Raw genomic sequence first — 26,919 nt, forward strand, 5'->3', positions numbered from 1 at the left:
GCACCAAAGTCCATTTTATGGAGAAAAATGCTGAAATGTTTTCCTCAAAAAACATAATTTCTTTACGACTGAAGAAAGAAAGACATGAACATCTTGGATGACAAGGGGGTGAGTACATTATCTGTCAATTGTTGTTCTGAAAGTGGACTTCTCCTTTAAGTAGCACAGGTATATTATAGCAATAGCCAACAATACATTATATAAGTCAAAATTATTGATTTTTCTTTTATGCCAAAAATCATTAGGATATTAAGATCATGTTCCATGAAGATATTTTGTAAATTTCCTACCGTAAATATATCAAAACTTAATTTTTGATTAGTAATATGCATTGCTAAGAACTTAATTTGGACAAAATTTTCCAATATTTACATTTTTTTGCACCCTGAGATTCCAGATTTTCATATAGTTGTATCTCAGCCAAATATTGTCCTATCATAACAAACCATACATCAATGGACGGCCTATTTATTCAACTTTGAAGAAACATTTCAAAGCTGAAATGTAACACTTCTGCTTAAATACTTAGAATTGGTTTTGTGTTCCAAATATTAATCTGCCTTCATATAAATTTCATTCTAAAACTGCATCTGAATGTCTAAGTTGTAGTGAATAGTGAAGGAGAATCTCGTCACGTGTTTAAATGTGTCCCACGATGCACCTGATGATCAGAGCTGTAATCTAAACAAAGAAGAAGCTTAAATATAATGTTTTCATGCGGTCACATGATCACGGTTTTTATGACTGATTTTAATGACTTAAATGTCTTCATACATTCAATGCTCTTGATCATATTTGATTCCGCATTTATGCTCTAAATGCTCCAGCGCGATCTGTAGGAATGCATGCAGATTTCCCAGCATGCAGTGTGTGGCGTGTAAAGCGTGATTTATTACTGTGATCTAGAGATAGACTGGTCTTTAGTAACTGGACTAATGAGAGTGTGCCGCCGCATCTGTTCTGTGTGTCATTCACTGCAGTTAACTAACCTACACATACAGTTTAACTCCCAGAATGCACTGCACCTCCAGTTTGTTTGTGCCTGTAATAAGCGTCTGATGGATAAAAGTGTCTATGCGTTATTATAAACATCGGTTATCTTATGTTTATGAGACATTGCTCGATTATCTAATGCAAGAACTGCACTGATCAATCTGATTGTTTCCAGTGTTATGATAAATGTTGTTCTTGCACTGGAATGAATCAGGTAACATGATTAACACGTGATGTGTGTATTAGTAACCCATTCGTTATAACGCTGGTAATATCAGCCGTATGCTGGTGTGTATTGGCTGCGGTTGGACTGAATATGATTGTGTGTTTGTCATCGGTGTGTGCAGATGGTCAGAAGTCAGCGAGACATCGGCCGTAATCCGCTGATGAGAATCTGCATCTTAAAGAGAAAAGCCTTTGTCCTTCACACAAATCATTGTTCATGACCTACATCCAGATTAACTCACTTTCCCTGAGCTGTGTTATATATTTCATTAAAAAACATTATATTTTGCACAAATAAAATGAAGCCGATTTTGAGAGATTTATCACGTTACTGTGACTTTATATGATTATTTCCCCTTTTTCTCCAGTGTGTCCAAAAGTTTTACTTTTGAGTTGGGGGTAACGCATTACAAGTAACGCAAGTTACGTAATCAGATTACTTTTTTTCAAGTAACTAGTAAAGTAGCGCATTACTTTTTACTTACCCATTTATTGACTGACAAGTCTCCTGTCCCCATGTTGAGAGAAATTTGGAAATGTAGTTTAAATGCAGCTTCAAAGGCTCTAAACGATCCCAGCCGAGGAAGAAGAGTCTTATCTAGAGAAACGATCAGTCATTGTTTTCGAAAAATAAAAATTTGTATACTTTTTAAGCACAAAAGCTGGTGTAGCACAGGCTCTGGGATGCGCGTCCACGATGCTACGAATTAGTGGTGGGTCGTTCTTGAACGATTTGTTCATTTTAAACAAATCTTTAATGTGACTCGGGAAGAACGAGTCGTCTCAGGGAGTGATTCGTTCAGTTGTGCATGCGCAACATCCTATTAGGTTCTGTACTGGAATTAGTTCACCTGTTTCCAGTCTTCGGGTTTCGAGTGGTTCGTTCATCTTATGGGGAATCACATAATGAACGAATGATTCAAACCCAAAAACTTGTCAGATAAGAGGTGAGGTGAACTAATCATAGACTAAAGACCCAGATCAACAATGAATTAATCCTTTCTGTGTCTTATAGCATTATAGTTTTGTCTTGTTTGTAGTGTGATCAGCGTTTGTGTAAGCAGTAGATGTGTTAGCGAAGTAACACCTAACATTTTAATTATAGTTTGCTAAAATGAATGAAATTACTCAAAAAGATTCGTTCATTTTGCTGAACGAGACTCAATGGTCTGAGTCGGTAAAATGACCCGAACTTCCAATCACTACTACGAGTCACGTCTAAGTTCATCGTCTGTGTACTCCGGCTCAAAAAGGTAGAGAATGGCGGAAAAACTCCATCTTATTTTCTCCTACAACTTCAGAATCGTCCGACACGTTGTACCTTTTTGTTTGTAAACAGCGTTTGACTTACTTACACTTTCTTAGTCTTTGCGCGTTCGCTTTGTAAACACTGGGTCTGTAGTTCCACGTGACCTTTCGACGTGAATTAATAGTATGTAGCGTTGTGAACACACATCCCAGAGCCTGTGCTACACAAGCTTTTGTGCTTAAAAAGTATAAAATGTTTATTTTTCAAAAAAAATGAGTGATCGTTTCGCTAGATAAGACCCTTCTTCCTCAGCTGGGATCATTTAGAGCCTTTGAAGCTGCATTTAAACTACATTTTGGAAGTTCAAGATCGGGGGCACAATTGAAGTCCATTATATGGAGAAAAATCCTGAAATGTTTTCCTCAAAACCATAATTTCTTTACCACTGAAGACAGAAAGACATGAACATCTTGGATGACAAGGGGGTGAGTACATTATTTGTGAATTGTTGTTCTGGAAGTGAACTTCTGCTTTAAATAACACAGATTTCCTTTATGTATTTAATGCCATTTTATTAACCAATGTCTGTGCTACTGACCTTTGATGATCCAGTTAAACCATATTAATAAGCAAAATTGACTTTAAATAAGCTAACATTTGTGCTTTATTGTTTTTTTTTACTACTGAAGAGTTTTGAACCTTCTTCTCCTGTGTTTTACTGTACAGACATGAATTTATTTTTCCTTCAGCGTGAGGCTTATTCATTTACATTTGCTAAAAATATTTTAAACTATTTATATTAAAACAAAACAAGCAAGCCCTGGTCAGATTTAAAAAGTAACGCAAACGTAATTCAAAAGTAACGTAACGCATTACTTTCCATATAAAGTAACTATGTAATGTAATTAGTTACTTTTTATTGTAATGCATTACTTAAAAAAGCAACTTTCCCCAACACTGGTAATGAGAATCTATTTTTAATGTTACATTTTAAATAATTATTTTTTTCAAAAATAATTAACCCATAAGGACCAATTTCTCCTTATAGGAAAATTATGGAGCAAATAAAACACTTATAACATGTTTCTGCAGTTGTTTTTCAAATCCAACCCCTCCGTGTGAAAGATCTGTAATGTTACATATATGTGACTTTGGGCGTTTATTTCTCAATTGAAAAAAAAGACATTTTGTCATTTTTTGCTAAATAACAGTTTTCTGTTTATTTATTATCAAAATGATTACTTTTCTGGGAAGATAAAACAAAAACGTTTTTCAGAAGTTATACAGTTTTTGCATTTTATTTGGTTTGCCACAACATATTTGTGACCCTGGAGCACAAAAACAGCCTGAAGTATCACGGGTATATTTGTAGCAATAGCCAACAATACATTGTTTGGGTCAAAATTATAGATTCTTCTTTTATGCCAAAAATCATTAGGATATTAAGTAAAGATCATGTTCCATGAAGATATTTTGCACATTTCCTACCATAAATATGTCAAAACTTAATTTTTGATTAGTAACATGCATTGCTAAAAACTTCATTTGGAAGGTGATTCTCAATATTTAGATTTTTTTTTTGCACTTCCAGATTTTCAAATAGTTGTATTTTGTCCAATCCTAACAAACAATACAACAATGGAAAGCTTATTTATTTAGGTTTTGGGTGATGTGTAAATCTCAATTTTGAGTTTTTGTGTCATAATTTCGATTCAAATAAAAAAAAAAAAAAAACAGAATTGTGAGATGTAAACTCAGAATTCAGACAACAAAAATGTCATATTGTAAGATAAAAAGTTTAAACTAATTGTAACATTTAAAAGTCATCACAACAAATATTATCGAGAGGTATAAATATTTAAAATTCTATATTTTTGTTGCAAATTTAATATTTTCATTGCAGTAATGAGAAATTAAGGTCCAAATTTATGGAAACTTATTTCTGCCATATGGAATAAAACATTAAAAAGATAAAAGGCAATTTCATTTCACAATTCTGAGACTTTTCTCACAATTCATGTGTCATAATTTTGATTTTTTTTTTTCACTTCTAAATGTAATCCCCATATTCAGACAAAAACAGTCATATTGTAAGAAAAAAAAGTTAAAAATAATTGTAAGATGTAAACTTACTATTGTGAGGGGACAAATTGGTTTAGACCACAGAAAAAAAAGAGAAAGTAATTTTGACTCTTTATTTCACAGTTTTGACTTTTCCCCTCTTAATTGTAAGTTTATATCAATTCTGAGAACAAAGTAATTATTATAAGATATAAACTGTGGAATTCATAGGGGGAAAAGGTCAAAATTGTGTCAAACATGCAATTGTTAAAATGAAAAAGCTTGGAATTGTGAGATAAAAATATGCAATGACCTTTTTTACGTTTTATTCCATAGCAGAATCAAGCTTTCATACAAGTGTGCTTAAATGTCATGCAAATAATAATTAAAACTAAATCATAACGGGCCTAAAACTGCACATTTTACACTTCAGAATGAATATCTTATTTTTTACTTCTCCATTTTTGGAGTGAAATATGAGTGGGATGTGTTCTTGACAGATTTGCTGGTTCTAGCTCTGATATTGAGCAGATGTGCTGGTCTGGATGTTGTATGGTTGTGTTGTTTGGTATTGTGTGCAGACGCATTTGTTCATATGGATCCAGCAGTTTTGTGCAGTGAGCGTCGGGCAGACGGGGCTGTGATCCTGTAATCTGGGATTAGTGACGTTCAGACCCTCCTTCCCCCCGTTACCCCTGCTGACACACATACAGAAATATATCAGAAAACTGCAGAATTCAGAAACAAATCCACACCCTCACCAACCGATAGCTATCACGCTGCAGTTTCCTGTCTTCAGTTTGATCTCACAAATTCATTCAATGAAAACCTGAGTTTAATCTGCATCCCAGCGGCTGTGATTACCTCTGCATTTAATCTCAAGCTCCGAATGTAATCATCCCCGCTTCGCTTTCCTTTCTTTTGACTCGTCCACACTTTCATTTTTTGACTCGATGGTCCTCAGGGGCCGACGAGCCTCTCAGATGTTAGAGATGAAGCTTCAGAAAGGCAAAAGACGTTTGATTCGACTCAACTGAAAGTTTTGCTCGTGAATTATTCATCCTGGACTACATTTGATCTAAAAGATAGAGCCATGAAGATGATCTGAATTGGTTACTGGTGCATTGATATGAAACCAACATTATTTCATGTGATTGGTCAACATGTTAAGGGTCATATTTGATGCGTTAGGCTTTAATGGCTCATATAGTGAGGATGTAAAGCTCAGTTTTATTCAGAGACTCAAACTGAGCAAAAATATGGTGTACGTGCTGATATTTATGTGATGAAATTCTGCTGCTTGTGATGTAAATCAATGAGATCTTTATAACAGTAGAGCAGATTCTACATAAAATGATGTAAATATCATTGGTCAGTCTCCAATTACATGTCTTAGCAAGAAGAGATTGAAAGGATCCAAACATATAATGTAATGCAATCCAATGAAGTTGGAGATGATCAGATTTGAGACTAAAAATGATTCATGGAGAATCAAAGCCAAGCTGCTTCAGTCCAGTAAGTGTTCATCTGGAAATATTATTGTACAGTTATTGTAACGTTTACTTGATCAAGATTTGACAGCAAAAAGACACGCGAAGCACCAGCTGAAGGTGGACGTTTGTACAATTACACTATAAGAGCTGTTTGTGTATCTGTGATCGTTTCAGGTGTCCGTGGCTCATGGTAAACGTGTCTCCTGCTCTTCCGCCATGCGTCGGGATCGTCTTCCTCTTCGTTATGGCCAACTTCATCATGGCGATGTTCATGGATGCCGGCGTGTTCCCGAGGGGTCAGTGGAGTCAAGCACACGATCGCGGCTCAGTCTGAAACTAGTCTGCAGTCACACATTAACTCTGACACACACCACAACACTCAACACCTGTCACGTCACAGCCGTAAGATCATATTCGGATACTTTTATTTTATTTTTTTCAGATTTATTTATTTTTTTTTGACATGGAATGAAAAAGTAAGGTAATTTTAACATGTTGCTAGCATGAATTATCACGTTTCTAGAATATTTTAGAATGATTTAACATGTTTCTAGCATGTTTTAGTACATTGTTAACGCCAGTGTTGGGGGTAATGCATTACAAGTAACGTGAGTTATGTAATTAGATTACTTTTTTCAAGTAATTAGTAAAGTAACGCACTACTTTTTCATTTACAAGAAAGTTACTTTTTCAAATAAGTAACGCCAGTCACTTTTTTCCCCATTTATTGCTTGAAAGCTTTCCTGTCCCCATGTTGAGAAAAATTGGGAGTACTTTAGTTCTAGAATAAATGTGAACATGCATTAATTCATCTCACTGACAAAAAAAAAAACTGATTCAGTATTCCTAGAATAGAATAGAAACTGTGAAATGCATCTCAGAATGTGATGCAACCCTGCAATAATTAAATATGTTTAAGGGATAGTTCACCCAAAAATGAAAATTTGATGTTTATCTGCTTACCTCCAGGACATCCAAGATGTAGGTGACTTTGTTTCTTTAGTAGAACACAAACGAAGATTTTTAACTCAAACCGTTGCAGTCTGTCAGTCATATAATGGCATTCAATGGCTACCAAATCTTTGAGAGTATAAAAAACATGCACAAACAAAACCAAATTAAACCCTGCGACTCGTGACGATACACTGACGTCCTAAGACACGAAACGATCGGTTTGTGCAAGAAACTGAACAGTATTTATATCATTTTTACAGCTATGTCCTACTGTCTTACTACATCAGGCATGTGACGTGTACGCGCTCTGATGTAGTAAACGCAAACGCCGGAAACGATCTCTGTGCAAAGTGTAAACAATGAGTGACGTATAAGCGCAGATCGTTTCCGGCGTTTGCGTACACTACGCCAGAGTGTGCACACATGTCACGCGCCAGATGCTGTGCCTGCGCTCAGGACAGTAGGAAGTAGCGGTGAATCAGAGGTAAAAAATGATATAAATACCGTTCAGTTTCTCGCACAAACCGATCGATTCGTGTCTTAGGACATCACTGTATCGTCATGAGTTGCAGGGTTTAATTTGGTTTTGTTTGTGCATGTTTTTTATACAAATACAAATATCTTTTATGTATTTAACCACATTTTATTAACCAGTGTCTTTGCTGCCGACCTTTGATGGTCAAATTCAACCATACTAATACTCAAATTACTCAAGATAAACTAACATTTGTTCTTTTTTTATTGCTGAAGAATGTTGAACTTTTTTCTTTTCTGTGTTTTGTGTTCTGTTTTACAGACGTGAATTTACTTTTCCTTCAGCCTGAGGCTTTTGGTGTTTAAGAATTATTACATTTGCCAAAAATATAACTTTTTATAATAAAAACAAAAAGCCCTGCCCAGATTTAAAAAGTAACGCAAAAGTAATGTAACGCATTACTTTTTATAAAAAGTAACTAACGTAATTAGCTGCTTTTTTAGGAAGTAATGCAATATTGTAATGCATTACTTTTAAAAGTAACTTTCCTCAACACTATCAAGTTGCTAGCTTGTTTTAAAACGATTAGCATGTTGTTAGCATCTTTTAGCATGTTTTTAGGATTATTAGCATGATTTAGCACATTGCTAGCACATTTTAACATGTTTTAACATGTTGCAAGCATGATTTAAAGGGGTCATCAGATGCTAAGTTCACTTTTTCATGTTGTTTGAACATTAATGTGTGTTGTCAGTGTATGTACAAATCTACCCTATAATGATAAAAATCCATGCAGTGGTTTTTAATTAATCTGTAAAAATAATATCCCCTTTTTCAAATCGAGCCGTTCTCAGATGCCTGTCGTTGTGGTGTCACACAGACAGAGGCCACGCCCACGACAGTTGATTGACACGGTCTTACCTTAGACCCGCCCTGAGTGAGCTGTGAACTGTCCACCATTTTTTCCACACCAGTGCAAGAGTAGACAAGAATGTCTCCATAGCAGTTGAGGTGTTCTCTTGTTGGATATAACAATAAAAATAGCAGTCGTCATTTACTCCCGGCATCTGAGCTGTTGAAGACCCAGAGGATTAGGTTTATTTGTGAAGGGAATGTGTCCTTTGCATGCGTCCTCCTGATCTACATAAATGCGTCTATGTTCATGTGAATCATTCATGATTCAGCTTCACTTACAGCAGAAGTGATGGGTATAAGGGTTTTCTTATGAATCTTTGCAAATGACCTTTCCTACACTGACCAAAATTATAAACGCAACACTTTTGTTTTTCCCCCCATTTTTCATGAGCTGAACTCAAAGACCTAAGACTTTTTCTATGTACACAAAAGGCCTATTTCTCTCAAATATTGTTCACAAATCTGTCTAAATCTGTTAGTGAGCACTTCTCCTTTGCCGAGATAATCCATCCACCTCACAGGTGTGGCATATCAAGATGCTGATTAGACAGCATGATTATTGCACAGGTGTGTCTTAGGCTGGACACAATAAAAGGCCACTCTAAAATGTGCAGTTTTACTGTATTGGGGGGGTCCGAAAACCAGTCAGTATCTGCTGTGACCACCATTTGCCTCATGCAGCAACACTACTCCTCCTCATAGAGTTGATCAGGTTGTTGATTGTGGCCTGTGGAATGTTGGTCCACTCCTCTTCAATGGCTGTGCGAAGTTGCTGGATATTGGCAGGAACTGGAACACGCTGTCGTATACTCCGACCCAGAGCATCCCAAACATGCTCAGTGGGTGACATGTCCGGTGAGTATGCTGGCCGTGCAGAACTAGGATGTTTTCAGCTTCCAGGAATTGTGTACAGATCCTTGCAACATGGGGCCGTGCATTATCACGCTGCAACATGAGGTGATGGTCGTGGATGAATGGTACAACAATGGACCTCAGGATCTCGTCACGGTATCTCTGTGCATTCAAAATGCCATCAATAAAATGCACCTGTGTTCGTTGTCCATAACATACGCCTGCCCATACCATAACCCCACCGCCACCATGGGCCACTCGATCCACAACGTTAACATCAGCAAACCGCTCACCCACACGACGCCATACACGCTGTCTGCCATCTGCTCTGTACAGTGAAAACTGGGATTCAGCCATGAAGAGAACACCTCTCCGAAGTGCCAGACGCCATCGAATGTGAGCATTTGCCCACTCGAGTCGGTTACGACGACGAACTGCTTCCCTGAGACGGTTTCTGACAGTTTGTGCAGAAATTCTTTGGTTATGCAAATCGATTGATGCAGCAGCTGTCCGGGTGGCTGGTCTCAGACGATCTGGGAGGTGAAGATGCTGGATGTGGAGGTCCTGGGCTGGTGTACACGTGGTCTGCGGTCGTGAGGTGGTTGGATGTACTGCCGAATTCTCTGAAACGCCTTTGGAGACGGCTTAGGGTAGAGAAATGAACATTCAATTCACGGGCAACAGCTCTGGTGGACATTCCTGCAGTCAGCAAGCCAATTGCACACTCCCTCAAAACTTGCGACATCTGTGGCATTGTGCTGTGTGATAAAACTGCACATTTTAGAGTGGCCTTTCATTGTGCACACCTGTGCAATAATCATGCTGTCTAATCAGCATCTTGATATGCCACACCTGTGAGGTGGATGGATTATCTCGGCAAAGGAGAAGTGCTCACTAACACAGATTTAGACAGATTTGTGAACAATATTTGAGAGAAATAGGCCTTTTGTGTACATAGAAAAAGTCTTAGATCTTTGAGTTCAGCTCATGAAAAATGGGGGCAAAAACAAAAGTGTTGCATTTATAATTTTGGTCAGTGTAATAATGTGCTAGTTAGCAAGTTTCACGGCTAAATGCGGGTTAATGCAGCTAAAGTAAACAGTCTCATGAGAATGGCTTGTCACCCCACAGTAGAGAGGGGTGGGGCTAGCAGAGCTCATTAGCATTTAAAGGAACATGCAACAGAATGGGTTGCTGTGAACAGAGCTGATTTTGACAAGGTAAAAAAGGGTGTTTTTTTACACTACAATTGAGAAAGTTTAACCAAAGCATGTTATAGACTTTCCATTAAGACCTTAAAGAATTATATCAACTTGTGGAAAATGGGCATCTGATGACCCCTTTAACATGTTAGCATGATTTAAAATGCTGATAGCATGTTTAAGCATGTTGATAGCATGACTTCACATGTTGTCTTCACATGTTTCCAGCATCTTTAGCACATGGCTAGCATGAATGAGCTTGTTGCTAGTATTTTTTTTTTTAGCATTTTAACATGTTGCTAGCTATCTCACAATTCTGACTTTTTCCTCACATTTGCAAGTTTATATCTTGCAGTTGCAAGTTAGGGAAAAATAAGGTAAATGCAAGATTTTCTCACAATTGGGAGTTTATATTTCACAGTTCTTACAATTTAATTTTTCAGAATTACAAGTTTATATCTCACAATTGGGAGTTTATATCTTGCAATTCTGATTTTCTCTTGTTGCAATCACACTTTTTAAAATTTTTTTTTCTGTGGTGGACACAAGCTTCCATAATGATGCATTTGTTTTAAGCGTGCACCACTGCAGCTCTTATACTCTCTGTTTTTTCCGCAGCGAATGAGGACGAGGACAAGGACGAGGACTTCCGTGCGCCGCTCTACAAGAACGTGGAGGTGCGCGGCGTGCAGGTGCGCATGAAGTGGTGCGCTTCCTGTCACTTCTACCGTCCGCCGCGCTGCTCGCACTGCAGCGTGTGTGATCACTGCGTGGAGGTGAGACAAACGCAAACACATACGCTGCTGACTAATGAAGAAAAATAAGATCAGAGCTTTTTTTCCTGGCATCCTTTGGGCAGCATTACAGCAGACTAAACACGCTATCAAGCACAATAAGATGCAAAAGAGAAGTTAATTCAGTCTAAATGGCTGTTTTTGGGGAGTGAACTCATAAACAGTCTCAAATGAGTTAAAAAGTTCAAAAGTTTTTTTTTTTTTTTATATTTTATTTATTTATTATTGAACACTTTATTTTCAGTAAATTTGTTTTTTGTAATTTTGTTTTGTCATTTACATTTTTTTAATGTTATTATTTGTTTAATTTACTTTTTCAGTTTTAATATTTGTTTTCAGTTTTAGTTTAATTGTTAAGTAATTAAGTAGTAATTAAGTAGTTATGTGCTTTTGTCATTTTTAGTATTATTTTTGTTATTATTTAAGTTTAATTTATTTTTAAGTTTTAGTTAAATTTTTTGTAATTTTATGTGCTTTTGTCTTTTTTGCTATTTTAAAAAAATATTATTCATTTATTATTGAACTCTTTATTTTCAGTAAATTTATTTGTAATTTTGTGTTTTGTCATTAACATTTTTTATTATTTGTTTTATTTATTTTTATTTGAGTTTTACTTTTTGTTTTCAATTTTAGTTTAATTATTAGTAATTTAGTTATGTGCTTTTGTCATTTTTAGTATTATTTTTATGTTATTATTTAAGTTTAATTAATTTATTTTTTGCCAGTTTTAGTTTAATTTATATATATTAAAATATATATAAATATATTATTTCTTTTTATTGAACACTTTATTTTATTTTCAATCAATTTGTTTATAATTTTGTTTTGTCATTTACATTTTTATGTTATTATTTGTTTAATTTACTTTTTTCAGTTTTAATATTTGTTTTCAGTTTTAGTTTAATTATTAGTAATTTAGTTATGTGCTTTTGTCATTAAATGAGCATAAAGAATTGGAGGAAATGTGGGTGTGCATCAGGTTTTAAAGAGACAGCGCTGCTTTTAAAGTGGAAGTAAATTTGGAGATGTAATGTAAAATTATGGCAATACTGATGTGCAATTATTCATCATTAATTACAGAAAAATGTGTCATTTTAATCGATTGACAGCACTAATAAATGTGATCTCTTTAGGATTTTGACCATCACTGTCCCTGGGTGAACAACTGCATCGGGAGACGCAACTATCGCTTCTTCTTCCTCTTCCTCCTGACTCTGAGTCTTCACATGGTGGGCGTGTTTTCCGGCAGTCTCCTGTACGTCCTCGATCATCTGGAGAACCTGTGGGAACTGCACGCCGCGGTCACGTATCCTTCAGCTCCATGAAAATGATCACAAAAACACTGTCACTGGTCAGTCAGACAGATAGTCCCGCCCCAGACTCGCGTGATTGGTCAGTCAGAAGTTGACACTAGTCCGGTTGCGCAAACAAAACACATCAATGTTCTGGAAGCATCACAAAGTTTCACTCTTCAGAAAGTGACTCAGTGTTATTTTAGTATTATTTACAGTTTATAGTAACATATTGAATTAGATTTTATTTTTTATAATTTTTTGGGAAATTATTTTATTTTTATAGTTTATTTTTTATTGAACACTTCATTTTATTTTCAGTAATTTATTTTGTAATTTTGTGTGTTATTTACATTTTTTATGTTATTATTTGTTTAATTTATTTTTATTTCAGTTTTTGTTTTCAATTCAAATAATTATTAGTAATTTACATATGCGCTTTTGTCATTTTTAGTTTAAGTTTAATTTATTATTTTTATTTCAGTTCTGTGTATTTTTTGTAATTTCATGTGTTTTTGTCTTTTTTGTTATTTTTTTTAAATATAGTATTTAAACAATTTAGTATTTAAATAAAAATATATTATTTATTTATTATTGAACACTTTATTTTATTTTCAGTCATTTCTTTTAATTTTGTGTTTTGTCATTTAAATTTCTTTGCTATTTGTTTAATTTACTTTTTTCAGTTTTAATATTTGTTTTCAGTTTTAGTTTAAGTATTAGTAATTTAGTTACGTGCTTTAGTCATTTTTAGTATTATTTTTATATATTATTAAGTTTAATTTGTTTATTTCAGTTTTAGTTAATTTTTTTTTTTGTTATTTTTTAATGAATATATTTTTATTTATTATTTAACACTTTATTTTATTTTCAGTAATTTTTTTTGTAATTTTTATTTTGTCATTTAATTTATTTGTTATTATTTGTTTCATTTGTTTTTATTTCAGTTTCAGTTTTTGTTTTCAATTTTAGTATAATTATTAGTAATTTAGTTTTAAATTTATCAGTCATTTTTAGTATTAGTTTTATATATTATTATTTAAGTTTAATTTATTTTTACTTCAGCTTTACTTAACATTTTTTGCAATTTTATGTGCTTTTGTGTTTTTTGTTAATTTTAAATATATTATTTATTTACTTAGTTTCAGTTTTAGTTTTAGTAAATAGAAGTGGTTTTAATAATTCAGATTTAATAATAATAGCCCTGCTCTGAACATTAAACTCACACACCACAAACCATCTGAACATCTGAAGCAGTGACGAGTACCTTGACGGTGTGTGTGTTCAGGCTGGCGGTCATGAGCGTTTCGGCTCTGTTCTTCATTCCCGTCTTGGGTCTGTCCTGTTTTCACCTGGTGCTGGTGGCGAGAGGACGCACCACAAACGAACAGGTAGGATCGTGTTTGACATGCATCAGATTCTGCTGAAAGCTGCATTTATCCTCATTAAACTGCATCGCAGGTGACGGGGAAGTTTCAGGGAGGAGTGAATCCGTTCACACGCGGCTGCTGTCAGAACGTGCAGTTTGTGCTCTTCAGTCCCATCACGCCGAGGTAAAACAATCATTTACATCAAAATCAAAATTGCATGTTGTTTCAAAACCGTATGCAGTTTCTGATATTTCTGATGAACACAAAAAGAGAAATTTTACAATTGCATGCAACAATAACTCATCACATGAGATTAAAATTCAAAAAAATTAAATAAAAGAATTTGAGAAGAAATGCATGTGTTTGGAAGATGCTTTTATCCAAAGGTGCACATTTGATCATGTTATTCATGCATTGTTTTGCATGTCATTACCAATAAAATAACAGCATGCAGGGCAAGTAAATGAAGATTTAATGTTAATTTTTTAACAATTTAAAGTAAGTTTTTTACATACAATTTTTGCATAGCTGTTTTATTTTATATATATTTATATATACAATTCATAATTTTGCTCCATGCAACAATACCTCAAAGTTGTAAAAACTCTCAAGCATTAAATATGACACAAAATACCCAAAAGGTCTCATCATTTATGCATTTTGGAGATTTGTGCATTTGATTTTGATCATATTTTTCATGCATTTTCTTGTGAATCAAGCATCAAGGATGACAAAACTAGTTCTTGCTTATAAATGAACAGCATGCAGGATGAATGTTAATTTTCAACGTTGATTTTTGTTGATTTTGGTCAGGTACATTGGGAAAGTGGGAAAAGTTTTTTTTTAAATTATATAATAAATAAAAAGAAAACAGATAGAATATAAAAAGAAAAAGCAAGCTAGTGTTAGAGGCCTTCTTTTTTTGCTTTTTGATAATTGTATAATAAATAAAGAGGAACAAATAAAATAAGATAATAATATATAAATGAATGAATGAATGAATAATTAATAAAATAATTATATTGTTAATATTTTTGTTAATTGTTGTTAATTACATTTTATTTAATATGTTCTGCTTTCATGTTCATTTTATTAAAATTATTAAAAAGTTTTAGTATTTTTGTTGTGTGCTTTTGTCATTTTTTTCAGTTTTGTTGTTTTTAAATATGTCTAGATTTTATTAATTTTTTAGTTTTAGTTTTTTTAGCACATCAAGCTGGAACTAAATGAAAATGAGACATGTTGTCACTAGCTGAAATAAAATATATTTGACAATTTCAATTAACGTTTATTTTATTTCAAGTATTAAAAAATGTGTTTTATCATGTTATTCATGCATTTTCATGCCAAAATAAGTTGTTTTGCATGTCGTTACCAATAAAATAACTGCATGCAGGGCAAGTAAATGAAGATTTAATGTTAATTTTTAGCAATTTAAAGTATGTTTTTTACATCCAATTTTTGCATAGCTGTTTTATTTTATATATATTTATATATACAATTCATAATTTTGCTCCATGCAACAATACCTCAAAGTTGCAAAAACTCTCAACGTTAAATATGACACAAAATACCCAAAAGGTCTCATCATTTATGCATTTTGTAGATTTGTGCATTTGATTTTGATCATATTTTTCATGCATTTTCTTGTGAATCAAGCATCAAGGATGACAAAACTAGTTCTTGCTCATAAATTAACAGCATGCACGATGAATATTAATTTTTAACATTGATTTTGTTGATTTTGATCAGATACACTGAGAAACTCAGTGACAGATTGCCGCTTCACATTCAGCCTCCTTTCCATCACCCAGAATCCCACAAACTGAGCCCTGTGAAGAGCACCGACAGCGTCCCGAGTCAAACACTCCCGGTCAAGGTACTCGTCTCCATAAATACTTCATTTGTGGTGCAATGAATAAATGAATGAGGTCAAACGTCAAACCTGACCTGCGTTCAGCAGCATTAACTTCAGCTGTGCTTTATAAACACACCCACTCAGATTCATGGATGAAGACACTGTCAATTTACTAAGACACTGAAGCCTGAAGATTATTTTTAGAGTGCTTTCACCATATAAATGTTAACATGGGCGTCGGAAGCAAAATAAATGTGGGTGGATCCTCCCCCCCCAAAAAATCTCATTTTACACCAGAAAAGCATTTGTTTTCAATAAAAATGAAAGTGAAGGAAATAAACGAAAAGTTTGAATAAAGTATCGGGTAGGGTTAGGTGTATCTGAGCAGCAGGTGTGTTCAGACGCTGTGTTTACTGTGTTTCGGGAGTGCAGGAGGCGCGAATAACTAGTGAAAACACAATTAACATGCAGTGGTGCAGTGCAGGATATACCCACTTCTTTATCAGTTGGCTTTGCGTATACCAACTTCTAATTATCCCCTCTGATGCGCATCATACAGTAGTATCCTGTATTACCCAAAATCTTGAGCCCACCAGTAGCTAACATTAACCAAATCGCACGGGAATAAATGCAAATATCCCCTAAACACACCCAGCAAAGACAGCTGTGCGGTCAGGACCCTGGCGCCCGCTTTCTTTGAAATACATTTAATGATTGCGCCTGATGCGCCCGCGCCCGCTCCGTCCGCTCCTCCACCCCTGACGCTTCCTGTTTATATGTGTGAGGATAGAGCTTCATCTATGAACACATTAGTTTTGTTGAATGAATTAAACTGATGGCGCTCTAAAAAGTGCGCAGACATATTTGCCGAATTAGAGACGGTAAAAGTGGGTGGGTCCGATATCGTTGGTCTTCAAAAGTTGGTGGGTCCTGTCCCACCCACATTCGATGGTTCCAACACCCATGAATGTTAATATATGTGTGTCTTAATCCACTTAACAGTAAACACTTTTAAACTTTTATGGTTTCTTTCTAAAGCAAATTATTCATTTTAGGGAATCAGGTCATTTGGACAATTCAAAATGATTCACTGAGTCCCTTTTTTTTTTAATAGCAAATGAAATTTTAACATTTTAACAAAATAGTAACATATTGAGTTCGATTTTTTTTATAATTTTGTTGGAAATGATTATATTTTTATTGTTTATTTATTATTGAACACTTTATTTTATTTTCAGTTTTTTTTCAGTTTTTTTTTTTTGTAATTTTATGTGTTTTGTCATTTAATTTTTTTTTTTAATGTTATTATTTGTTTAATTTATTTTTATTTGGGTTTTACTTTTTGCCTACAGTTTTAGTCTGATTCATTTTAGGGAATCGAGTCATTTGGACAATTCAAAATGATTCACAAAATGAGTCCATTTTTTTTTAATAGCAAATAAAATTTTGTTATTTTAGTATTATTTACAGTTTATAGTAACATATTGAATTTAGTTTTTAATTTTTTTTTAGCTTTTAGTTTTTAATTTTTTTGGGGGGAGATTATTATATTTTTATTGTTTATTTGTTATTGAACACTGTATTTTATTTTCAGTATTTTTTTTTTTTTTTTTTTTGTAATTTTATGCGTTTTGTCATTTAAATTTTTTATGTTAGTATTTTAATTTATTTTTATTTCAGTTTTAGTTTTTGTTTTCAATTTTAGTTTAATTATTAGTAATGTAGATATGTGCTTTTGTCAATTTTAGTATTAGTTTTATATATTATTAAGTTTAATTTATTTTTATTTCAGTTTTAATTATATTTGTTGTAATTTTATGTGCTTTTGTCTTTTTTGTTATTTTTTTAAAAATATTTATTTATTATTGAACACTTTGTTTTATTTTCAGTAAAAAAAATCTAATTTTGTATTTTGTCATTTACATTTTTTATGTTATTATTTGTTTAATTTATTTTTATTTGGGTTTTACTTTTTGCCTACAGTTTTAGTCTGATTCATTTTAGGGAATCGAGTCATTTGGACATTTGGAGTCCATTTTTTTTCATAGCAAATTACCAAATAAAAATAAAATTGAAATGAGTTTTTGACTATGCATCAAGTTTTGGTGACATGTATATACTATATATATATTTATCACCAAATGTTATAGATTTAAAGAGATTTCAACAGCTTAAATAACTTCTGCTTTTATTACTTAGAAATATATCAGACTACATTTTCAAAAGCATTGCTTGACTACATTTAAATCACAAGCAGTTTGTACCAGAGGTATTTTAGTATATAGGATAAGTGAGATATAGTTTTTTATATATATATATATATATTGCATTATTTTTTGTTATTATCATTTCTGTTTTCATTTTAATTTCAGTTAAAGTTTTAGTCATTTTATTGTGTTTTTTGTCATTTTTATTGGTGAGTTTTTAAATATAAATCTATATTGTTTTCATGATTTTTTTGTTTTATTTAGTACATCAAGTTAAACGAAATGAAAACGAAATGTTGTCTTGACAACTCACTGAAATAAAATGTTTTTTATACATTACTTGATCAGTGTTATATTTAGTATTTTGCTTAAAATGTTATAATTAATATAATTTTTTTTTTTATTATACATTACATTTAGACACTTAGCAGACACTTTTATCCAAAGCGACTTACAAAAGAGGACAATGGAAGCAATCAAAATCAACAAAAGAGCAATAACATGCAAGTGCTATGACAATACACGTAGCAAGGTTTTTTAATTATATAATAAATAAAAAGAAAACAGATAGAATAGAAGAAAAAGCAAGCTAGTGTTAGAGGCCTTCTTTTTTTTTTTTTTTGCTTTTTGATAATTGTATAATAAAAAAAAGAGGAAAAAATTAAATAGTAATATATAAATAAATAAATAAATAATAAAAAAATATATAATAATAATTAATAAATAATTAATAAATTGATGTTAATATTTTTGCTAATTGTTGTTAATTACATTTTATTTTAATATGTTCTGCTTTCATGTTAATTTTATTAAAAGTTTTAGTATTTTTGTTGTGTGCCTTTTTTTTCAGTTTTTGTTGTTTTTAAATCTGTCTGGGTTTTATTCATTTTTATTTCAGTTTTAGTTTTTTAGCACGTCAAGCTTAAACTAAATGAAAATGAGACATGTTGGCACTAGCTGAAATAAGATATATTTGACACAATTTCAGTTAACGTTTATTTTATTTCAAGTAACAAAAATGTTTTATGTTTTAGTTTAATAACTAATGGTTTGTACCATTTCAAAGCAGCTTCCCCATCATTCGTGCTGAATCACAGTGAGAGTGTAATTATGTCTGTGTAATATTTTGTGTCATTTTGATGTGTTGTTTGTTTCAGTCTCTAGAGGAACTAGATTCTCCAGACAGCAAACGTCGGACCAGTCCACCTCCGCTGCCCCCTAAACCAGATCCAGTCCTGCTCAAAAACCATTTGGCAGCGCTGGAAGGTGGGTGGACGTGTGGCACAATCATGTTTCTGGACGCGTGAAGCACTAAATGTGTTGATGTGGTCTCATTGTGTTTTCTAACAGAGAGTTTGCTCCAGTCCAGAGCTCTAATGCCTTCAGGACACAATATGAATCCACTTCAGACTTCAGAGTCGCCAAACAAAGTGCTCTACCAAGTTCCCAGAGATCAGGTGAGGAGACTGATTTACACTCCAAAACCTTTGACAAGGCTGACGTTGTTGAAATTGTGTAGCCTGAGGAGAGCTGGCTGTCCCGCTGTAGTCTGAGTTCACCAAGGGATTTTATTTTCCTGTTTGCACCCAAATAGAGTTTTTCTTTTCTTGCCAGCGTCTCCTCAGGCTGTTCACTGGGGGAATAAAGCATGATGTGTTGTGTTTCCACCAGCTGCTTGTTTAAACTACACAGAGCTTGCTAATTACTTTTGGAAATGATTAAACTCTGACTTTTAAATATAACAAAACCGACCAACATTTAAATCTCTTAATTTAATGAAACTGATGACATTCAAATCTCATAACAGAACGAAACCAACCAACATTTAAATGTCGTAATGGAACGAATCGGACTGAAGCCTAAATCTCTGTTTATTGGAACAAAACCTATAAACATTTAAATGTCTTAATGATGTGGCGAAAACTACAGATGTTTTCGTTACAGGACGAATCCGACTGTTTAAATTTTCAAATACAACGAAACCGACCAACGTTTAAATTTCGTAATAGAATAAAACCGACCAATGTCTATATCTCTCAATAGAACCAAAATAAGCAATGTTTAACTTTCTTAATCGGCTGAAAACTACCAGTGTTTAAATTTCATAATAGAACAAAATGACCAACGTTTAAATCTCGTAATAGTGCAAAACCTACCTACATTTAAATGTCGTAATAAAACAAAACCGACTAACGGGTAAATCTCATAAAAAAGAAACTTCCAACCAAAAGTTTAATTCTCATAATAGAACAAAACCAACCAATGTTTAAGTGTCTTAATGGGATGAAAACTACAGACGATTAAATTTCATAATAGAATGAAACCGACCGACACTTAAAATCTCTTAACAGAACAAAACTGACCTATTTTTATATGTCGTAATAGAATGAAACTGACTAATATTTACATTTCGTAAAAAAAAGAATGAAACCGACCAACGTTTAAATTTTGTAACAAAACAAAACCGACCAATATTTGAATTTCAGGATGGGCCGAAAACTACTGACATTTAAATTTCATAACAGAACAAAACTGACCAATGCTCAGATTTCTTAATGGGCCGAAAACGACCAACGATTAAATCTTTTAATAGAACAAAACCAGCCTACATTTAAATGTTGTAATAGAACGAAACCGACCAACATGTAAATTTCGTAAAAAAAGAATGAAACTAATCAACACTTAAATTTTGTAATAAAACAAAACCGACCAACGTTTAATGTCTTAATGGGATGAAAACTACTGATGTTTAAATGTCGTAATAAAAGTTTAAATCTCATAATAGAATGAAACTACTGACATTTAAATTTCATAATATAACGAACCCAACCAACATTTAAATAAAATTCTGGAATGGAACAAAACCAACCAACGCTTAAATGTCTTAATGGGATGAAAACTACCAATATTTAAATTTTACAACACAACAAAACTGACCAACGTTTAAATTTCAGGATGGGTCAAAAACTACAGACGTTTAAATTTCATAATAGAATGAAATCGACCAATCTTTAACTGCCATAATGGAACAAAACCAACCAATGTTTAAGTGTCTTAATGGGATGAAAACTGCTGATGTTTAAATCTCATAATAGAACGAAACTGACTAACATTAAAACCTCATAATAGAATAATAGAATGAAACCAACCAACATTTTAATTTCTTAATGGGCCGAGAACTACCAACGTTTCAATTTTGTAATAGAATGAAACCAACCTACATTTAAATATCGTAATAGAATGGAACCGACTGATGTTTAAATTTCATTATGAGCCGAAAACTACCGACGTTTAAATTTCATACTATAACGAACCCAACCGACATTTAAATTTTGGAATAGAACAAAACCAACCAACGTTTAATGTCTTAATGGGATGAAAACTATTGATGTTTAAATGTCGTAATAGAACGAAACTGACCAAAGTTTAATTCTCATAATAGAATGAAACTACTAACATTTAAATTTCATAATATAATGAACGTGACCAACATTTAAATAAAATTTTGGAATAGAACAAAACCAACCAACGGTTAAATGTCTTAATAGGATGAAAACGTTGGCTCATAATGAAATTTAAACATCGGTCGGTTCCATTCTATTACGACATTTAAATGTAGGTTGGTTTCATTCTATTACAAAACTGAAACGTTGGTAGTTCTCGGCCCATTAAGAAATTAAAATGTTGGCCTATTCATTCATTATATATATAATGAATGAATAGGCCTATACAATAAATATTTTTACTAAACAAAACGAAAGAAAAAACTGTGCAACAAGTAGCTATAGTATGCGGAGTTTTTGGTTCATTTTTGCGCTGCGCGAAAGGAAGACGGCTAAAAAGCGTCATCCTATTTTTTCTTTATTTTGCAAAAGCACAAAGATTTGTTTTTATTGTGAATGTACACAAACAAACGCAAACCGTTTACAGTTTCGATTATCTGTATGACTAGAAGGATTCGTTTCCACTGTTAGAAGGAAAAAGTCTTTCCATTATCATAATAAAATACAGTCAGACAAACATATGGAAAAAAAATCACACTGTTTAATCGTTATCGACACACTGAAGTAATATCATCCCAAACCATTTGTTTTATGTGGATACTGGAATGCAAGTGAAGTACAAAACCAGGTTTATGTAATAAATAATATTTTGGCATTCAAATACATCTCAAATACGTAAACATTTGGATTTGTGTCGAATGAGAGACCCGACATTAGTTTCAGTTTCACTTTAGCCTTAATGAATTTATTTTGGCTTGTCGTTTATATAGCCTAGCTTCTTATATTTTACATCCTTGTTTTTTCCTGAATATTGTTAAATTGAAGAATTTAACTTTATAGAGTGAGGGGAAACTAAAATAGCCTAGCCTATGTTTATAGTGTTTGTAAACATTTCGCGTCAGCTTCAGAATGTAATAATAAAATGCGACTTATAGGCCTAGACGATCTATCTTTTTTTTCTCTCTCTCAAAAATGCAAGTGTATTTTATTTTAATCATCCAGCAAACGTTTCAAAGTATTCTGATCAATTACTAGGGAAAAAAAGACCTTTTAAACCGTTTAACTGATTGTATTAATCGGTCAAAATTCTTTCCGTCGGTTAACGGTTAACCGGTTAATATGAGCATCCCTAATTTGATGTATTGCCTCCTTTAACAGCGACTCTTTTTAAACATGATTTGCATGTCGGTTGACCTTCCTCTTCCAAGCCGTGGCCGTCAGAATTTTTGCGGTACCCAAAAAATTCCCACACCGCTGACTTGGTCTTTTTTGACGGGGGGAAAAGTTGTGGGGGTACACCTCTTTCGGCCATCGTGCACATTCACATACACGCGCCTGCCAGCACTAACCGGTGGAGGACGGGCTGCATTGTTTTCGCTGCAGGTACGCACACACAACCTAGTAGGGAGTCCTGCGCTTTCACTTTGACGACACAAAAATGCACATATCGTAGGAACGGTATAACTTTTTTTGTTTGCGGTTTTGAAACCGTGACTTTTTCAAACCGCGGTAAACCTTGAAACCGGTTATCATCCCATGCCTAAGAACAACCAAGGACCAACATGTATATTTTGTAAAAAAGAATGAAATTGACCAAACAAAACCGACCAACATTTAAATTTCAGGATGGGCCGAAAACTACAGACGTTTGAATTTCGGAACAGAATGAAACCAACCAACATTTAATTCCCATAATAGAACAAAACCAACCAATGTTTAAATGGTTAAAATAAACAAAACAGACCAAACCGACCAACATTTAAATTTCAGGATGGGTCGAAAACTACTGACATTGACACTGACACAAATTTCATAATATAACGAAACCGACCAACATGTATATTTTGTAAAAAATAATGAAACTGGCCAACATTTACATTTGATCACAAAACAAAACCGACGTTTAAACATTTAATTTCCATAATAGAACAAAACCAACCAATGTTTAAATGATTAAAATAAACAAAACAACTAACATTTAAATCTCTTAATACAATGAAACTGACTGATATCTAAATCTCTCAGCTGCCAGCGCTAAAGCACTAAGGCATTACAGACACAACAGAATGACTTTCTGTAAAGCTGCTTTGAAATGATTGTGAAAAGTGTTATAGTGACTTGGAAACTGTAGATGCTTCCTTTAGCCTCTGTTTTTAAAAAGCATGGCCTGTATTATCACTGCTATGCAGACGATGCTCAACTTTATTTGCCCTTGAAGCACAAAAGTGGTGTAGAATCCCTCTGTGCCTGTCTTTCTGATGTCAAAGCCTGGATGTCTTTGAATTTCTTAAATCTTAATGACAGTAAAACAGAAATCATTGTGTTTGGCTCATTCCTCATGTAAATTCTAGTGTTTTATCATCTTCAATTCTATCATCTTCATGTGTAAAAAAAAAAAACTGGGCGTCTTACTTGATAGTGCACTTAAAATTGATTTTACCAATTAAGAGCATTGACTAAAGTGAAGACCTTTCTTTCTTTTAAGCACTTTGAAACTGCAGTTCATGCTTTTATTTCTTCTAGACTTCACGACTGTAATTCCCTATTAAAAGTCAAAATTAAAATCTAGGGGTGATCGAGCTTTTGCTAAAGCCGCACCTAAACTTTGGAGCACGTTACCGATCCATATTAGAACAGCACCGACAATACATATTTTTAAATCAAAGTTAAAAACATATTTATTCAACATAGAATGTTTTTTGTTGTCTGTTGTTTGCTTGGTCTGTCTTTTAGAACGGTGTACAGCACATTGGTCAGCTGTAGTTGTTTTTAACTGTGCTCTATAAATAAATTGAGATTGAGACTTGATTTGAGACTTTGTCTGTCGATGTAGATGGGGTCGAGGATTTCTCCGCTGGTTCCTCAGGAACACGCGTCTGAACCCAGTCTGCTCCAGTCTGAGAATCACATAAACACCCTGACTCTGAACTCACGCTCGCTCAGTCTCAAACACTCCAGCCGCCGCGGATCCCAGCGCGCCGAAATCCCACACGCGTCCCAAAACGTCCTCAGCGGCCGAACGGGGAGCCTGTCCTACGACAGCCTGCTGCGTCCCATCGGCGTCCAGGCGCCGTTTTTACCCATGGATCCGTCTCTGTCCCGCGGCTCCGTTGACATGCAACGGCTTCCGGTGCGCAACTGCAGCCCGGTGTTCATGCACATCAGTCGCGAGCCGTCGCCCGTCCGCTACGACAGCCTCCCAAAACCGCTCATGAGCTCCATCCAGGAGCGCCGTGAGCCCGACGACAGGGACAAACCTGCGCAGGCGTCTCTCGGGCCGCACGCCGGCATCTACGACACTCCCAGCAGACGCAGCCTGCCGCTGGACTTCCGCGGACCGGCGTCTCGCGGCCCGACTCCTCCGGCGTACGGCTCGCGGGAGTTCCTCCTGAGCAGCGCGGCGTACGGCTACGGGAGTCGCTCGCATCTGTCTTCCTCCTCGTCTTCGTCGCTCACCCGCGCGCCTCGGACCGCCAGCTCGCCGCTGCACTTTAACCGCTCTCTATCGCCCTCTATCTATCAGTCTCTGGATCGACAGTCGCAGCTCCCTCCATCCACATTCCCCGCTGCTCCTCCCACCTCCTCCTACGGGCCGCAGAAAGCACTGGCTTACATCAGAGGAGGAGAAAGACCCGAACCAGAACTATGAGTCCTGACGAGAAAACCTGGAAATTATAGGGAAATTTAAAGGGATAGTTCACCTAAAAATAAAAGATAACCAAACAGTCCCCATTGACTTCCATAGTAGGGAAAAAATGTTACGGAAGTGAATGGCTACCAGCAACTGTTTGGTTATGAACATTCTTCAAAATATCTTTCGTGTTCAACAGAAGAAAGAAACCCAACAACCTGAGGGAGAATAAATGATGACAGTTTTGATTTTGGGGTCAGCTATCGCTTTAACAGTGATGATCCGGTCAGGAAAATTTCAATTGGTCTACAGATTTCTTGGTTAAAACGTGTTGGAAACTCTGTAGAGGTGCCGATATCCCATCAGGATTCTTACAGTGAACTAAAACCAACAACAACAACAAAAATTGTTACTTTAAATAAAATAAAATAAAAAAATAATTACTTATTTCAGCTATTTTTAAGGCATAATTTCTCTTTTTCATTTAATAATTCAAATTAATAAAAATGACAGACACTTAAAAACAACAAAAATGCAAAATATAAAATATATAAAATATAAAAATAAAATTTAATTACAAAAAAAAAACATATCTGTGATACTAAAATAACTGTATCCCATATTTTTTTTAAAATGTATTTACAGGAATATATTGCAGTCAGATATTATATCTACGAGCCAGAAAAATGGGATTTAAAACTCTTTTAATAATAAATTTTAATAACTCAAGAATAGATTTTGCCAAGACAGTAGCCAAAGTGGCATAGCATTAATAAAGAAGCAAATCTATAAGCAAGAAATTATTTTACTACACTAAAAGACAGGAAAAACATCATTCTGTGCTTTAATTAAAACAGTTATGTGTTGTATTGTATTATTTCATGTCAAATATATTTGTTTTGTTACTTCTTTTTTTCTGTATCATTATTGTGTTTTATAATTTAATTCTTGGCTAATAAAATGTGATTGTTGACTTGATGGTTTTGTTTTCTGCTCTCAGTGAACTTTATTTTCTTCTTAATTTTAGATCTAAGACTCAAATGCTTCAATCAGAGGAAACCGGCTGTTGTAGGTCAGATTGTTTACGTAAAGGTCACAATCCCACACTAAAAAATAGATTTCCTTCCTTAATTTCATTAGTGAGCTCAAGGGATATTATCAGGAATATTACGGAAGCAGAAGTTCCCTCTGGTGTTCATCGAGACAAATTACATGCTGTTCATGAACTGGAAAGTTCATGTATAAACAATATATGTGTACATGTGTCTCTGAATCTTAAACAAATCAGTTTGAAGTGTAAAAACGATGCAAAAGCACATCATCAGACGGTCTTTAATACTGATGTGCCAAAATGAATAAATCATGCAGTAAATCTTGTTTGTTTGAGTTTCTGTGCTCACATTCAGACCTTTCTGATTAAAGCCAGTGATGGCGCGTGATGGAATCACTTACCGGCTTTGATCAAATATTAACAGTGCTGTGCGCGCTCCCGCCAACTCCGCTATATGACTTTGAAAGGTTTTTATGGAGAGGTGTTTGATGTGCCGGTTCGCCCGAGGTGGACTGATAACGAGGAGAACCGGGATGTCGTTGGCGGGGCTGCGGTGAATCTGCGTCAGGAACCGGCCTGCGCGCTCACGAGCATCCACTGCACACAATGAATGAGAATGACTGAGACTTTGTGTTGCACAGAATAAGGTTTCTTTTAACTTTAAGTGGCGCTGCGCAGATCCGTCATGTCTCTAACATGTATTTTGAGCTGCAGCTCGTCATATTGGAGTGTTTCAATAGCAGTGTTGGGAAGGTTACTTTGGAAATGTAGTAGGTTACAGATGTAAAATGTAA

At 34.4% G+C, this 26,919-nt stretch overlaps 1 protein-coding gene across 1 annotated transcript in view; it reads left to right on the forward strand.

Annotated features, from left to right (window-relative positions):
• Positions 1-25,921, forward strand: part of zdhhc8a (zinc finger DHHC-type palmitoyltransferase 8a) — a 29,095-nt gene extending 3,174 nt beyond the window's left edge. Inside the window, exons 2-10 of the mRNA XM_051120396.1 lie at positions 6,196-6,317; positions 11,038-11,195; positions 12,347-12,519; positions 13,794-13,896; positions 13,967-14,058; positions 15,628-15,754; positions 19,098-19,206; positions 19,291-19,397; positions 24,277-25,921. Of these exons, the coding sequence (XP_050976353.1) occupies positions 6,196-6,317; positions 11,038-11,195; positions 12,347-12,519; positions 13,794-13,896; positions 13,967-14,058; positions 15,628-15,754; positions 19,098-19,206; positions 19,291-19,397; positions 24,277-25,092 (1,807 nt within the window). The 3' untranslated portion in view covers positions 25,093-25,921. The remainder of the gene's footprint in view (positions 1-6,195; positions 6,318-11,037; positions 11,196-12,346; positions 12,520-13,793; positions 13,897-13,966; positions 14,059-15,627; positions 15,755-19,097; positions 19,207-19,290; positions 19,398-24,276) is intronic.
• The last annotated feature ends 998 nt before the right edge of the window (positions 25,922-26,919 follow it).

The sequence above is a fragment of the Labeo rohita genome, chromosome 10 (genome assembly GCF_022985175.1).
Source record: "Labeo rohita strain BAU-BD-2019 chromosome 10, IGBB_LRoh.1.0, whole genome shotgun sequence".
Taxonomy (NCBI): domain Eukaryota; kingdom Metazoa; phylum Chordata; class Actinopteri; order Cypriniformes; family Cyprinidae; genus Labeo; species Labeo rohita.